Source organism: Python bivittatus, unplaced genomic scaffold (genome assembly GCF_059951505.1).
Source record: "Python bivittatus isolate LINGU-HERP-01145 unplaced genomic scaffold, Pbiv_v1 ctg000020_np1212, whole genome shotgun sequence".
NCBI classification, from domain to species: domain Eukaryota; kingdom Metazoa; phylum Chordata; class Lepidosauria; order Squamata; family Pythonidae; genus Python; species Python bivittatus.
In genome coordinates this window covers 34,210,261-34,225,415 of record NW_028277030.1, presented here as the reverse complement: position 1 = coordinate 34,225,415, position 15,155 = coordinate 34,210,261, and the positions used below count along the sequence as shown (strand labels likewise).

Here is a 15,155-nt window from a genome sequence, read left to right as displayed (position 1 = left end):
AGAGTGGTGTGGGAGAAAGTGACTTCCCATATATCCTGTCTCCAAGACATTTAGGTTTTAATGGTAGTTATTGAATTGTGCCTGGAAACAAATTAGCAACAAGGACAGATAGAGTTGGATAGCATGAAGAATATAGGATCAGAAAAATTAAGCAAAATGAGAGAACACTACGGATAGTTTATTACATTCTTGTTCAGATTAGATGGGACTTTCAACCAGAGTTTCAGTTTATGAATTCCAAAACCGTCTGGGAAAACCATATCACAACTCATTCTGTGTCCAGTTTTCACGTACAGAACATTTTTGAGACAAACCAGTGGGCTTTTGAACAGAGGAAAAGAATACCTTTAAAACATGTTGTGTGTTTTGCCATTTCCCCATGCCCATTTGCAGTCACAGCCAGGTGCATTGCTGCTTTTGTGATATTCATGTGGCTTTTGTGGGATTCATTGTGTGATCCCTTTTCAAAGGAGATCATGTGATGAATGTGACAATCTCTCCTAGTCACTTAAACTTTGTTACATGAGTAACTCACAAGCCCTAATAGTGTCTCAGTCTGGAGATATGAATGCATTCCTATTGCCAAGGAAACTGTGTGGACTCTCTTTGTTTCACAATGAGGAAGTGGCAATTTTATTGCCCGGAATAATGCATTGTATTGATTTAGTTCTATTCTCACATTAGCCTAATTCCACTCATTCAGAAAAAGATTGCTGAAAATAAAAAAATTAAGCTTCTACATGATATTGAAATTAGAGGCAAGAATGCTTGTGTTTACCTGGGGAGATAAGACTTATGCACAACATTTACTCTCAGAATAGAAAAGAACACAGTGCTAATATTTTAAAAATAACCAGTCTGTCTATTTAGACCACTTAATTGACACAGAGACAAATGCATCGTTACATCTGAACTGTAATGAATAGCTATATTGAAACTTTTAATATGATAGTATCTGCACATAGATAAAGGTCTTGTTCCATGTGCAGATTTGCTTGTGAGAATCTGAAATAAAAGGAGACACATGTCAGAGAGGCAGATGAGAAAAGGAAAAATTGTCAAGGAAAACTTCGCCAACATTTTCCGTATCTTGAAACACTGTGAATACAGGTTAATACAATGTCAGTATAATAAGAAGAATAACAAAGTAAAAGAAGTGATTCATGGTCAAGAGATTAAATGGCCAGCAGATTTAAGAGGAAAAATGTACTGAGAGATATTTCCCAAGGAAGAAGTTATCAATATAAAAGTGAAATCTTCCATAACACCAAAACAAATCTGACTAAAACCACTGTTTTTCATAGCTTGTTTGCACTTAGCATTTTATTTTGTGGACGTGTAAGTTTCTGCCACTACTTTTTTATCACCTTCCAATGATTAGTCCCTACTTAACTGGCCAAATATATAGTAGTGGAACACAGGAAGGGTGGGAAAGGCAATAGGTGATAATACTGAAAACGGGCAGTGTTTCAGAAGTGCATCAAAGCTGCATCATGTTGCTGCATGACAAATTTATTTGAGGTCTTGCTTTGATTTCAAGGGTTGTAATCATAGGACTTCTAATATAATATTCTATTTAATTTACACTTGATATTCTACCACAATCCTAACAATTGCTAGGATTAGTGCAGCTCAAAAAGTGTCATTTCTCTTATTGGAGGGGGTTATCCTGCAAAATGTTTATTAGAAGGGATCATTTTAAGTTGAGTTGCATATCAACTAAAATACCAAACTATTTCAGTATCTGTACAAACACAACTGGCAGAATATTTCACTAATAGAACATACAGCATTATGTTTACAAAGCAGTATATATACATTTGCATGTCTCTCTTTCTCTCTCTGTGTATGTGTTTCCTGGTTTACTGGATAAAAACTATTTTTCTTAACTACAAAAACCTATCAGGGGAAAAATATTCTGCAGGACTTGCTTTGGCTTCCATACCGGCTTGACTTTCAAAGACTGCAGTTCCTATGCAGTAAGATGAGTCTGCACATGCAAATTAATTCATACTGAATTATCATTCACAGAGAGAGAGAGAGATGAATGAAAGCCTTGAAGAAAATAGTGATGGGTGGGTGTATTCCTAAGAAAATGTTCAAAATTCAGTGACATTTTTTCAGGTATTTTTGTCAACTAGTAATCAACACCCTTTAGGCAAACACTGTAAATCCTTAAGTCATTGCAGTAGTTTCTTGGATAAAATATTGGTTTCCTTTGTTAATACCAAATCACAGCTTTTTTTGTTTCACTTATGACAAATGCTGGTCTGATCCAGATGCCAATACAACAATTGGCATTCTGAAAAGTGCTCCAGCAAGTGTTGCATCATTAGATTCAGTGTCATGCAAGGGCATTGAATGGTCTAACAAACTGAAGAGAAAAGCAGACTTCTGGTTGCCTATGTTGCAAGACACTATAATAGGTAAACTATTTCTTGAGGTCCAGTATGTTTGTGTGTGTGTGTGGAAATCAGGATAGAAAGAGCAAATGTCCACTTTCCGTTTAGATGACTTAATTTTCCCATAAATTCCACCTAATTTCCCATGATTGATCCATTTATATATGCTTAAATCTATATGCAATTACAATTAAATATTTTCTTTTAAGTAAAGTAGAGAAAACCTGCAGAGCATGGCTTCTGAAATTCTTTCTAAGCCTGGATCAAGTGACATGACTAGAAGAACCAAAACTTAAGAATGATGCAGTCACCAGCATTCCAACTTGCTATCCAGCTGTTTTGCTCATAAGAATATATTGGAGGCATTGGTTCTAGTATTTCTTTTTTCTCCTCCACAGCTTCCAGCCAGATCTGGCTTATTTTTTAACTTGACTGTCTTCCATTAGCTTCTTCCTCTAAACCAAATTTGGTCCTCTTTTGTTCTGTTTTCAGAGATTTATCATGCTGAGAGATAGACAAAGTCCTAAGATGCTTTGCGTAACTTATTTCCAACATTTGATTATATTCATTAGGCCTGTACAACTTCAGTTAAAAACCAGCTCCCAGCTGGAAGCATCCAGGGCTACCAATCGGGAGGAGTAACCTAAAAGCAGTCCTAGTGCCTTGAAGCAACTTGAAGCATACTGAAATAATTTGAGGATCCAAATAACATACCTGGAAAGGGAAGGTCTTTGAAAGCAGCTTTGGTCCTGCTTCCTCCACTGTCAGCTGCCACATGGGGGAAACAGATAATGCCCTCAAGGGACATCCTGTTCCCTGTTCTAAAAGATGTATTTTTTCTTTTATTGCTTTCTAACAAAATTATCCTTACAATGTTATGCTGATACAAGAGACACCAGGGTTACGCTATACCTATATACATCTGCCTCTCTGTAATGTTTCTTTTGCATTTATGTGCCCTAAGTTGTTTTTCATATAACTGAGTAAGGTAAAAACATCCTAGACTTGAAGTTGACTTTTGATGATTATATGGCCCCTTCTTGTAGTTTTCTTGACAACAGCGTGGACCTAGCTGTCTAATATAAATGGCAGTTATATGAAAACAAGAAAACGTGCATCATTATGTCATATTGAAAACTTCAGTGTTTTGCATTTGCATCCCAAACATTGCATATAACTGTATAAGCTATGTGGTGTGGATCGCTACATTATCACATGTTTTGTCATTCTACCACCTTCCAAACTTTCTCTTCTAAAATTCACTGATAGTCTTTCATCCAACTACTAATGCGGCTCAACCCCGCTTAATTTCCAGACTAAACAAGGTCAACCAGATGTTGCTACTTGCTGAGATTCTGTTTATAATATTGTTTATAATTATTTATAATAGAAAAGCAGATATACATTTAGTAAATATCTCCACATTAAATACTGAAATATCTATACAATTTAACCGATTGTCTGGAGGCCTAAGTTCCTCTTGCAGTGGGGAGGGGAAGCAGATATATATTCTTAAAATATTGTGTTTCATATTTGTTTTTGATTTCTTGTTGGAAGAATATGACCTGGAGCCTTGCGATGATCCTGGAGTTCCTGCCTTCAGTCGACGCATAGGATTTCATTTTGGAGTTGGAGATTCCTTGACATTTTCTTGTTTCCCTGGATATCGTTTGGAAGGTGCGATCAAGCTTACCTGTCTGGGTGGTGGCCGTCGTGTATGGAGTGCACCTCTGCCAAGGTGTGTGGGTAGGTGGTCACATGCTTTCATTTCATTCATCAAATTGTTTCTGGAACATGAAGCAGGCAAAATTAAGGTGTGAAAGAACCTTTATTTATGTGGCATAGATATATACATTACACTGTAGTCTGTTAAACTATTCAGGAAATACTTTTAAATACTTTTTTTCTGGTCATTGATCGCAACAAAGGATTTGACTGATTAATACTTTTAAAAAATACTTTAAAAAGAGTACATTAAAAAAAAAGTTAAATTCATAACCATGGTAGAAACAGCTGTATTTCTCATCTGAAATGGTCATGGATGATAAATATATTAAGGAATGGCAGTCTACAAATGTTTAAATTATTCTGTTGTACATATTATATACAGGGTACAGAAGCTTTCATAAACAGAATTTGATTTGAATGTACCCAGCAATTCATATTAGTTGTTAGGCTGAACATTCATAAATTGTTTTCAGGAAATAACATTTGTATAAATTTATATGAGTGTGAATGCATATATCTTTCTCCTCTTTCCGATAGTAAATAAACAAACAGAACAATAGTATTAATTATATTTACTAAACTATAAGTTCTGTTGTTTCAGGACTATCTATACCTTGTATCAAACTCTTTATTCATATGCATGTGTGTGTGTATGTATGCATGTGTGTGTGTGTGTGTGTGTGTGTGTGTGTATGAATTAATGTTTTGACATTTTTACTATCGTTCTTATGATGAGTCAATGCATATTGTAGCCTGTCATTCTTTTTAGAGTTACCTATACCATGAATGGCATAATAGAACAATCGCTATAAATCTAGTTTTGCAAATAAAAAGTTCTAGTTTGAAACTTGGCAGAAACGTTTTTTAATTACTGTTTTCCCCTAATAATCCTCCTTTTCTTTGTACTTTGTATTTTTTTTTAATCACTCAGTGCCCCATTTTTCCTGTCACCTGAAGTAGAAGGGTTTCACCCCAGCTCCGAAATAGCTCATAGCTCATTTGGGCTATTTGGGAGCTGAGAAGGAAATCTGGTAATGAATAAAAAGGGAAATGGTGCCCAGATGGACTTTGCTTCATCATCCTCCTTCTTTGAAGCACAGGTAAAGTAGAAAGCTTGGGGAAAGGAAAAAAAAAAGAATGAAAATAATATTTCTGCAGGGTCAAACCAGCCTGTATTTATAAGGCAAAAGTTATAACCATTGTGCTGTTATAATGCTTATGGCAAGGGTAGCATTAAGAGATATTAGAATCAGGGCACTAAGAAAATATTTATTTTAAAAATGCTGGGGTTTCATGTAGGTGTTTTAACATCGTGTGGGGTGTGTGTCTGTCTATATATACACAAAGCCATAAATATGTTACAGAAGACCTGCCCACAGAAACCCAAGGGATAGGCAATTGCTTTTCTGGAATAGAAAGTGGGAGGGCATAGTAAGAGGGGAACTGTCCATTGGGAAGTCACAGTAGTCTGTGTCTAGACTGATTAATTTGTGAGCAGTTGCCAAAGAGTTTCAGTTCAGACAGGATTTTTTTAACCTAGTTAAGAGTCAAGATAGTCTGAGTAAAAGACAAGATCAGCTTAAAGAGTAAGAGGGGAATAAGCATGTAATAAAATTGTATTTGGGCTTTTTCCTGCTTCCATAGATGATTGACCTTATCAAACCAAACAACATCAGTTATCTAAACTTTTGTTGTAGCTTTTTTAAAAAGGAAATAAGAATTTTATGATTGTGAAATCAATTGGTTAAAGTTAAACAGCTTAACTCTTTACAAACTTAGAATTGCTTTGCATTCCAAATAGGATGCAGAGAGCCTCAGAGATGACCTTAGAGAAACTATGCAGCAACAATTTCAGAAGCATGATTTAAGTCCAGGGAATGAAGAACACATTACAAAAAAATTCAAACTGGCTCCCCCTTAACTCCCTGAGTTATAGGAGGGAGGGAAGGGAAAATGCAGTCAGATTTTCAAGATTCTGTCACTAAAGCCTATATCAATTATTTAGAATTCAAATCATTATTGAGGAGTCTGTTTCCTGACCTGGCCTACTTCGAAGGGCCAACATGGGATACTGTAGCTGGAAGTAGAATCATATGATTCTCCTGCAAACTTTGCAAAATTATTACTGCCAAGTTTTAGGATTCCTAAAGGTCTGGTGATAGCTGTGCAGCTCTTTGGTATATAACTATGTCTTCCATTCACTGATAGTGAATTGAAATGACTTCACCATACAAAGAGTCTACAGACTAACCTGAATTGTCTTGAATGATGAATCAGTTAAAACTATGGGACTATAAAGTGTTGTGTTGTGTTTTGTTTTGTTTTGTAGTTACTTATTTTTCAGGTAAGATAGATATGATAGGATAGTGGAAAATAGATAGCTACCAGAAAGTCCTTTCCATTTTGTTCTTGCTATGTGGACTATTGTATATGCATTTCATCAAGCAGCAGGGTGAATTGACTCTAATATGTATACTACTAAAGAATGTGAGTGATTTTTTGATATTTTCTATGTAAGGTCTCATTTTGTATCTTCCTTCATTTTGTTTATTTTTTTAAAAATGGCAAGTTACTCTGAGTTATTTTTCAAATAAACTAAAAATTAGCTCCTTATTTCTCAGCTTACATTGCAGTTATTTTCCAATAGTTTACCATGATTAAAGCTATTAATAAGTGATGTTCTAAATTAGGTTGAACAAGATATTATTAAGCTCATGGACAATTAAAATAAAACAGCAATGCAACTGTATGTTAAATTTAGCTGCATATTAACTCCTTTTTTTTTAAAAAAAAGATAAGGTACAATGGAAAAGACATTTAGACCTAAAAATTTAAGATAAATTCCCTGTCAAGGGACACTGGGAGTCATGACACATTGAGGATCAGGGTCTTCTATCCTGTCATCAGCTGTTCTTATGCTGGATTCTCTTCTTGGGTTTGTTTTGATTTTTCTCCTGCACAGCTCCAGCTGAAGCCCCACCATCACTGTGGTAGAAGATGTCCTCTGGAAGAAAGTGAATTTCCCCTTCACCCTTCCTCTGTCATGAGACAGCATTAATTTGTACAATAGCTGTGTAAAACTCAAATATAATAAATTATGAGCAGCAGTAGCTAAATTATTGATATAGTTTTCTTTCATAAAAATTAAGGCTAATAATGTTATGGTGAAAAAAATGTTAAGCAAGCAAAATTGTTTGTACCATAAAATATTGTAAAGTGAAAAAGAAAAACAAATTATGGACTTTATAGAAGGGCAGAAAAGAAACCGAGTTCTTGGAGAATGCTTTTCTTCTCTTTCTCGTCTCTCCTTTTAATGTTGTCCTTGATTTCTCTTTATATTCTCCTTCTTCTTAGACAAGCTTAATTCTTTCAGAAAATAAACCCACCAGATCCAGTAGAGAAGACATGCTCCAGGTCCCTTCTATTAAACACTGTTGGGCCCAGGAGCCACACCTCCTCTGGGGCAGCACCTGCCTGTCCCACTATTCTGAAATCAGGCTTTAAAGCAGTGTGGGCAGGATTGTAAAGCTTCTTTGCAAGGGCCAATGGTTGAGAGGGCATTTCTGAAGGAAAGTAGGCGGACCTAGCTTTACCCTTTCCAGCACTGACCCACACATACTGCCTTAAATGTTATCAGTTCAGTCATTACGCTTTAAAGTAACCTCCACTAATATTATTAGCAGCTATTTAAAAATGTTGTGGTGATGAATAGGAAGACTTTTTATCTCATATTAGCTGCATATTGGACAGAAATGTTTTCTCTTTTTCATGTCTACACAAAAAAGAATGCATGGGAAACAGACAGGTGAGGAAGCCTTGTGACCCAGTGGGTTCCATGGCTAACAACTAATATTATAGGGAAGTGTATCCCTATAAAAGCCATTTTAAGTGACAGGAAATCTTGAATGAACAGGCTTTTGAAATTCTACTACACTTTAGAGGGAAATGCTTTCACTATCTTTTTTAAAATTGCAGTTGACAAGCTCTTTAAACTTGTCGTTCTTTAAATACTGTTGTTGTCATATCACAAATTAAAAGGCCATATAAAAACACTGCATTACCCCTTCTGTATGCAAAGACATATAAAAATGCAATGCAATGCAGTGCAATGCAATGACTGTTCAGTTATTAAATAATGGCAAAAGGCATCTGGCCCTAGATCAGCCAACACGATAGGTGAAATTCCATATTTTATAAAGCATATTTATCCATATCTCTGCTTCTCTGTTGGCAAACTTTGGGAAAATGTTGAATTGGGTAGAAAACCATTTTTCTATCAAAAACCATTATTCTACAGAAGGTGGCAGCGGAGGGAAACCAGGGGTTTATAAGTTAATAATTAATTCAGTGGTATTAATTATCAACTGCTTTATCAGATGTTATAGTTATTACATAAACATATATATTTATATGTGGGGTACATATGCATGGGTGCATATAAAAAAATAATAGGAAAAGCAGTGATCACTAACAAGCAGGCTTAGCTTCTCCTAGTAGATTTAATTCCAAAGAATTGGGTTAGGTTAACCATCGCTACCAAGAAAACTATGTATATGGTCCTGCAGCTCTACTTTTTGAACTATTTAGCCATGGAGCCTGTCAAACCCCACACAGCTGTCAAGGAAGCAACAGCTAGTCAGTCTTCAGAAAGATATCTTCAATGTATTTGAAGTAAATACAGAACCTTGGGAACCACCAGAGGAATTTCCAACCCTTCTTTGTAGTGAGTGTATTAAGGTGGAATTTCTTTGGATGATTTGAAACATTTCTCAGATTTTTCTTCATCTGGGCTGCATTGCCATTTATACAATAAGCTACCCTACCAACGGACCTGTGTTTTGCCTCTTGATTCTTTATGTGCACTCTCCCTTCCATTACTTTTCTAGCCTCCCTGCAATCTCTCTCATAACCCTACATACATTTTTCCAGAAAGTATTTGAAGGATATTCAAATGGATCATGTATCCAAGTGCATTTGAACAGAATTGTAATTTGCAATCTGGGAGATGGTAAATGCCTTTTTTGTTTTTACTCTTATTCTTGTGGGGAAAATGATTTTTTTTTTCAGATAAACAGCTACTAAAAATGAAGTGAACTTTCAGCCTTTATTCTCTTATGTCTGTCTCTTAAACCTCACTGCAATTACAGAATCTAAATCAGGATTAAGAAATTTTTGAGAAGCATGTTGGGATTATACTCCCAACATGTGGACAAGGTCATGTATAAAAAAAAAATTAAAACAAAAATTTAAAAACAAAAGTAAAAAAGAAAGCCCCACAATTAACTAAACATACAGTACTGTGCAAAAGTTTTAGGCAGGTGTGAAAAAATGCTGTAAAGTAAAAATGCTTTCAAAAATATATATTGTAATTGTTTATGTTTATCAATTTACAAAATGCAAAGTGAGCAAACAGAAGAGAAATCTAAATCAAATCAATATTTGGTGTGACTACCCTTTGGCTTCAAACCAGCATCAATTCTTACACTTGCACACTTTGTACACTTGCACAAAGTCAGGGATCTTGTAGGATTAGAGTCAGGTGTATGATTAACCAATTATACCAAGCAGGTGCTAATGATCATCAAATTCATATGTAGGTTGAAATACAGTCATTAACTGAAACAGAAACAGCTGTGTAGGAGGCTTAAAACTGGGTGAGGAACAGCCAAATTCTGCTACTAAGGTGAGGTTGTGGAAGATAGTTTCATGTTACAGGTCACATACCCTGTGGCAAGACTGAGCATAACAACAAGACATAAGATAGTTATACTCCATCAGCAAGGTCTCTCCCAGGCAAAAATTTCAAGCAGGCTGGGGTTTCAAGATGTGCTGTTCAAGCTCTTTTGAAGAAGCACAAAGAAATGGGAAACGTTGAGGACTGTAGATGCAGTGGTCGGCCAAGGAAACTTAATGCAGCAGATGGAAGATACATCATGCTTACTTCCCTTTGACATTGGAAGATGTCCAGCAGTGCCATCAGTACAGAACTGGCAGAAACCAGTGGGACCCACGTACATCCATCTGCTGTCTGGAGAAGTCTGGCTAGAAGTGGTCTTCATGGAAGAATTGTGGTCAAAAAGCCATACCTCCAATGTGGAAACAAGGCTAAGCGACTCAACTATGCACAAAAACAGGAACTGGGGTGGAGAAAAATGGCAGCAGGTGCTCTGGACCGATGAGTCAAAATTTGAAATCTTTGGCTGTAGCAGGAGGCAGTTTGTTCGCCGAAGGGCTGGAGAGCGGTACAATAATGAGTGTCTGCAGGCAAAAGTGAAGCATGGTGGAGGTTCCTTGCAAGTCTGGGGCTGCATTTCTGCAAATGGACCAGATTTGGTCAGGCTCAATGGTGTCCTCAATGCTGAGAAATAAGGCAGATACTTATCCATCATGCCATACCATCAGGGAGGCGTGTGATTTGCCCCAAATTTATTCTCCAGCAGGACAATGATCCCAAACATAAAGCCAATGTCATTAAGAACTATGTTCAGTGTCAAGAAGAACAAGGAGTCCTGGAAGTGGTGGTTTGGCCCCCATAGAGCCCTGATCTCAACATCGTCGAGTCTGTCTGGGATTACATGAAGAGACAGAAGGATTTGAGGCAGCCTACATTCACAGGAGATCTGTGGTTAGTTCTCCAAGTTGTTTGGAACAACCTACCTGCCAAGTTCCTTCAAAAAGTGTATGCAAGTGTACCTAGAATTGATGCTGTTTGGAAGGCAAAGGGTGGTCACACCAAATATTGATTAGATTTGGGTTTTTCTTCTGCTTGCTCACTTTGCATTTTGTAAATTGATAAACATAAACAATTACAGTATATATTTTTGAAAGCATTTTTTCACCCCTGCCTAAAACTTTTGCACAGTACTCCTAAGCATTCACAGATAAGCATACTAATACCCATTGTAGTAGATAGCAGCTGGCCCTTTAAAGAACAAGCCACTCTGATGTGCTCAGAGGGAGTCACCTGACCCCTAAGGGCCAATAAAGGAAAAGAAGGGAGTTCTGTCAGGTTTTGGGTAGGAAAAATTTTTCTGTGTCTTTTGAGAGAGTTGGCTGGAGTCCTAGATTTAATCATACACCTGACTCTAATCCTACAAGATCCCTGACTTTGTGCAAGTGTACAAAGTGTGCAAGGGGGTGATCTCAGGAAAGGTTGGAAATTGAGTTGTTTGGCATTAGGGTTTTTGGTATTTTTATCTCTTTTTAACTGTGTGTTGTGTGTATGGAACCTTATGTTCTTTTGGCACCTTTAATGAAATTAATTTTTGTTTCACTCCTGGAGTCGACTGGTGGTCTTCTTGCCCCCCCCCCACCCCACCACCCAGCTTGGCTGAGCTACTGACTCCCAAAGTTTCATGTGTTTGGTTTCCCTTTCTGTATTTAGCCGAAACCAGGGCAGGATGAGGATTTCCCCTTCAATCCTCTCCTGGTTCCCCAGAGGGTTGGTGTGGAAGAGAGTCACTGTATGCCTCAGGTTACCTCAGAAACTGTACCTCAGATGGAAGGGCTGGTTTGACCCTAAGGCCAACTTTATTATTATATCTCATAATAATAAACCCCATAAACCCCATCCCTTCAATCCCTACTCCCTTTATGTAGTAGTAATTATTACTCCATTTGGATCTTGGGGTGGAATGGCTAGGAGATGAGGATGGTTGGTACTCCTGGGTTATGAGCTGGGGGGAGGGAAAACCTGCAAACTAACAAGGAAAGACATAAAAACATTACAGAAGAGGGGAGAAGCCTTCTCTCTCTCTCCTGTTTTCCCAGTTAACAATTCCTGTTTCTAGATTGCTTTGATTCAGCCAAAACTAAGTTTCTCAGCCTGTTATTTTATTTCTTTATGTTGTCCTTGTCCCTGATTACCCATCTTACCTAGTGCCTCAGAAGTAAAACATCTCTGAAAATGCCTGAATACCTGATGAAATTAAGCAGAGAGCTATTTAATGGCCACGTGACTGATCAAGTGATTCTCAGACTAGAGATGTGAATATACACACAAACTTACACAGTTGGGTATGGTACCCATTGCATTAATGCACTTAAAATATACCCACACATTTTACTACTTTAAAAACAATCTGAGTGGGGACCTTATCCTCCTCAATTTCTGATAAGGGAAAAAAAAATGCTTTTCTCTGTGCTAAAGCAAGATGCTAATCCATTTTTAAGGAGGCTTATTACTCACAGCATATATGAATTGTTCACAATTTGTAAATCTCTGGTCTATTTCAACATCACATCTACAAGTCGTTGTTGACTCCTGGCAACCATGTAGATAGATTTTCTTCACGACAATCTGACCCTAACCTAGTTTTTCAGGTCTCACAACAGCATACTCATCACCACTGTAACTGAGTCCATCCACCTTGCTGCTGGTCATCCTTTTCTTCTCTTTCCTTCCACCTTTCCCATTATTAGAGCCTTCTTCAGAGAGCTATGTCTTTGCATAATGTGTCTGAAGTAGGATAATTTGAGCCTGGCCATTTGTGCCTTGCGTGAGAATTCTGAGTTGATTTGTTTGATGATCCATTTGTTTGTTTTCTTGGCTGTCCACAGTATTCTCAGAAGTCTTCTCCAACACCAAAGTTCAAAAGCATCAATATTCTTCCTATCTTGCTTCTTTAAAGTCCAACTTTCACTTCCATAGTGTCACAGGGAATACCATGGCTTCCCTAGGTATAGTCACATCATGGCATTTGAATATCTTTTCCAAGGCTTGTATGGCTGCCCTACTAAGTGCTAGTCTGAAGTATATTTATATTTATATATATTTATATATATATTATAATAAGTACAGTGGTACCTCAGGATACGAACGCCTCTACGAACGAACATTTCGGGTTACGACCAGCTTCGGTAGGAAAAATGTACCTCGGGTTACGAACTCGCCTCGACTTACGAACCGGATCCGCGGCCATTTTCCCTGCTGCCACGCGGTCGCGGCTTCCTGTGGCCGAAGTCGCAGTAGCAAGGAGACGTTCGGTGAGGCTTGTGTGTTTTGCGGTGTTTTGCGAAGGTTCTTGGTGTGCGTGTTAGCATGGCTCCAAAGAAAATGCAGAGCAGGCTTGGCGGGAGTAAGGCTCTGAACAGAAAAGTGACGATCGAGCTGAAGAAGGAAATTATAGAAAAGCACGATCGTGGCATTTGTGTGACTGATCTGGCCTCAGTGTACAAGATGGCGAAGTCGACCATCTCGACTATTCTCAAGAATAAAGATGCCATCAGAGGAGCTGATGTGGCAAAAGGAGTGTCGATCTTAACGAGGCAGAGGACACCAGTGCTGGAAGAGGTGGAAAAGCTGTTGTTGACCCTAACCTTAACCCAACAGAAGGCGCTGGGCGAGGAGCATTCCACTGAGGAAGAGGAGGAGGGGGAGGAGGTGAGCTGTGATGCGATAAGTCCATCATGGAGAAATGGAATGAGTGCCAGGATTTCACTGAGAAGCACCACCCCAACAGAACTGTGACAAGCAGAGTGTTGAATCTTATGAATGATAACGTGTTCTCTCATTTCCAGAGGGTTATACAGTGCAGGAAAAAACAACAGATTTTAGACAGGTTTTTCCCCAGAACTGAGCCTGCAGCTAAGAGGCAAAGAAGAGAGGAAAACGCTGAAGGGGACTCTTCCTCCAACCAATAACTGCCTCCCCACCCCATTCTCCCTCTTCATGGTGTGCCAGTTGCACTGTTTTTCATGTTTTTGTGGTGTAAAAATAAAATGCATATGTTTCAGAACGGATTGTACTTTACATTGAACCTTATGGGGAAATTGCCTCGGGTTGCGACCAAATTCAGAGGGCGGAACGGATTAACTGGATTTACATTGAACCCTATGGGAAAATTTGCTTTGGGTTATGACCAACTCGGGATACGTCCAGAGTCACGGAACGGATTAAGTTCGTATCCCGAGGTACCACTGTATATTACCTAAGGGACCGCCTCTTCCCCATGACTTCATCCCATCCCACCTCATCACACAGGGAGGGCATGCTTCGGACCCCCTTGGTAAAAGAGCTCTGATTAGCGGGGTCCAGAAGGCAGGCCTTCTGTGCTATAGCCCCCGCCCTTTGGAATATCTTGCCCCCGGAGGTGAGATTGGCCCCTTCATTCCTGGCCTTCTGGTGAGATCTGAAGACCTGGCTCTGCCACTTGGCCTGGGGTGGGGAGGGAAGTCACCAAGTGTGGGGATGGCTAGCCCCTTAGAGGCCTGTCATCTGCAGCTCTGGTAACCATCAGCCTCTTGGACGTTTTCTTGTTTGATAATGTTTTGTACAGTTTTTATGTTTTATATATTTATTGTTTTAATGGATTTTGTGAGCTGAGCCAGAGTCCCCCATTAGGGGGAGATGGGCGGAGATAAATTTAATAAATAAATAAATAAATAAATAAATAAAAATTCTTTAATGCTCGTTCCTTTACTGTTGATGGTGGATCCTAAAAGGCAGAAGCTATCCACCGTTTTGATATCTTCATTTTCAATTCTAAGGCTGGTTGGTCTACTTATGTCATTAGTTTTGTCTTCTTTATATTTCATTTTAGTCCTCCCCCCCTTTTCTTTTTTTACTGTCCTCCTTGATTTTTATTATTAGAACTTGCAGATTATTTGGATTTTCAGCTATCAGGGTAGTATCATCACATAATGCAGATTATTTTTTCTTCCTCTAATTTAAAACCAAGCCCATCTTCTTTCAATCCAGCTTTTAATATATATACCACATATAGATTGAATAAATAAGGGGAGAGTATACAGCCTTGTCACATTCCTTTGCCTGCAGTGAGCCTGTTTCACCATGTTCTGTCCCTAGTGGACTTCCTGACCTGCATATCATTTTCTTATGAGGACAATGAGATGTTCTGGGATTCCCATTTTTCTGAGCAAGTTCCACAGCTTGATTGATCAACACAATCAAAGGCCTTTCTATAATCTATGAAGTACATACTGACTTCTTTTTGGTATTCTTTGGCTTTCTCAATTATTCAGTGCTCATCAGCAATAATATCTCATGTTCTAAAGCCAGCCTGA

At 38.2% G+C, this 15,155-nt stretch overlaps 1 protein-coding gene across 1 annotated transcript in view; it reads left to right on the top strand.

Moving 5' to 3' along the window:
* Positions 1 to 15,155, top strand: part of CSMD1 (CUB and Sushi multiple domains 1) — a 1,157,732-nt gene that overhangs the window by 902,788 nt on the left and 239,789 nt on the right. Inside the window, exon 21 of the mRNA XM_088136832.1 lies at positions 3,960 to 4,148. Coding sequence (XP_087992958.1) covers positions 3,960 to 4,148 — 189 coding nt within the window. The remainder of the gene's footprint in view (positions 1 to 3,959; positions 4,149 to 15,155) is intronic.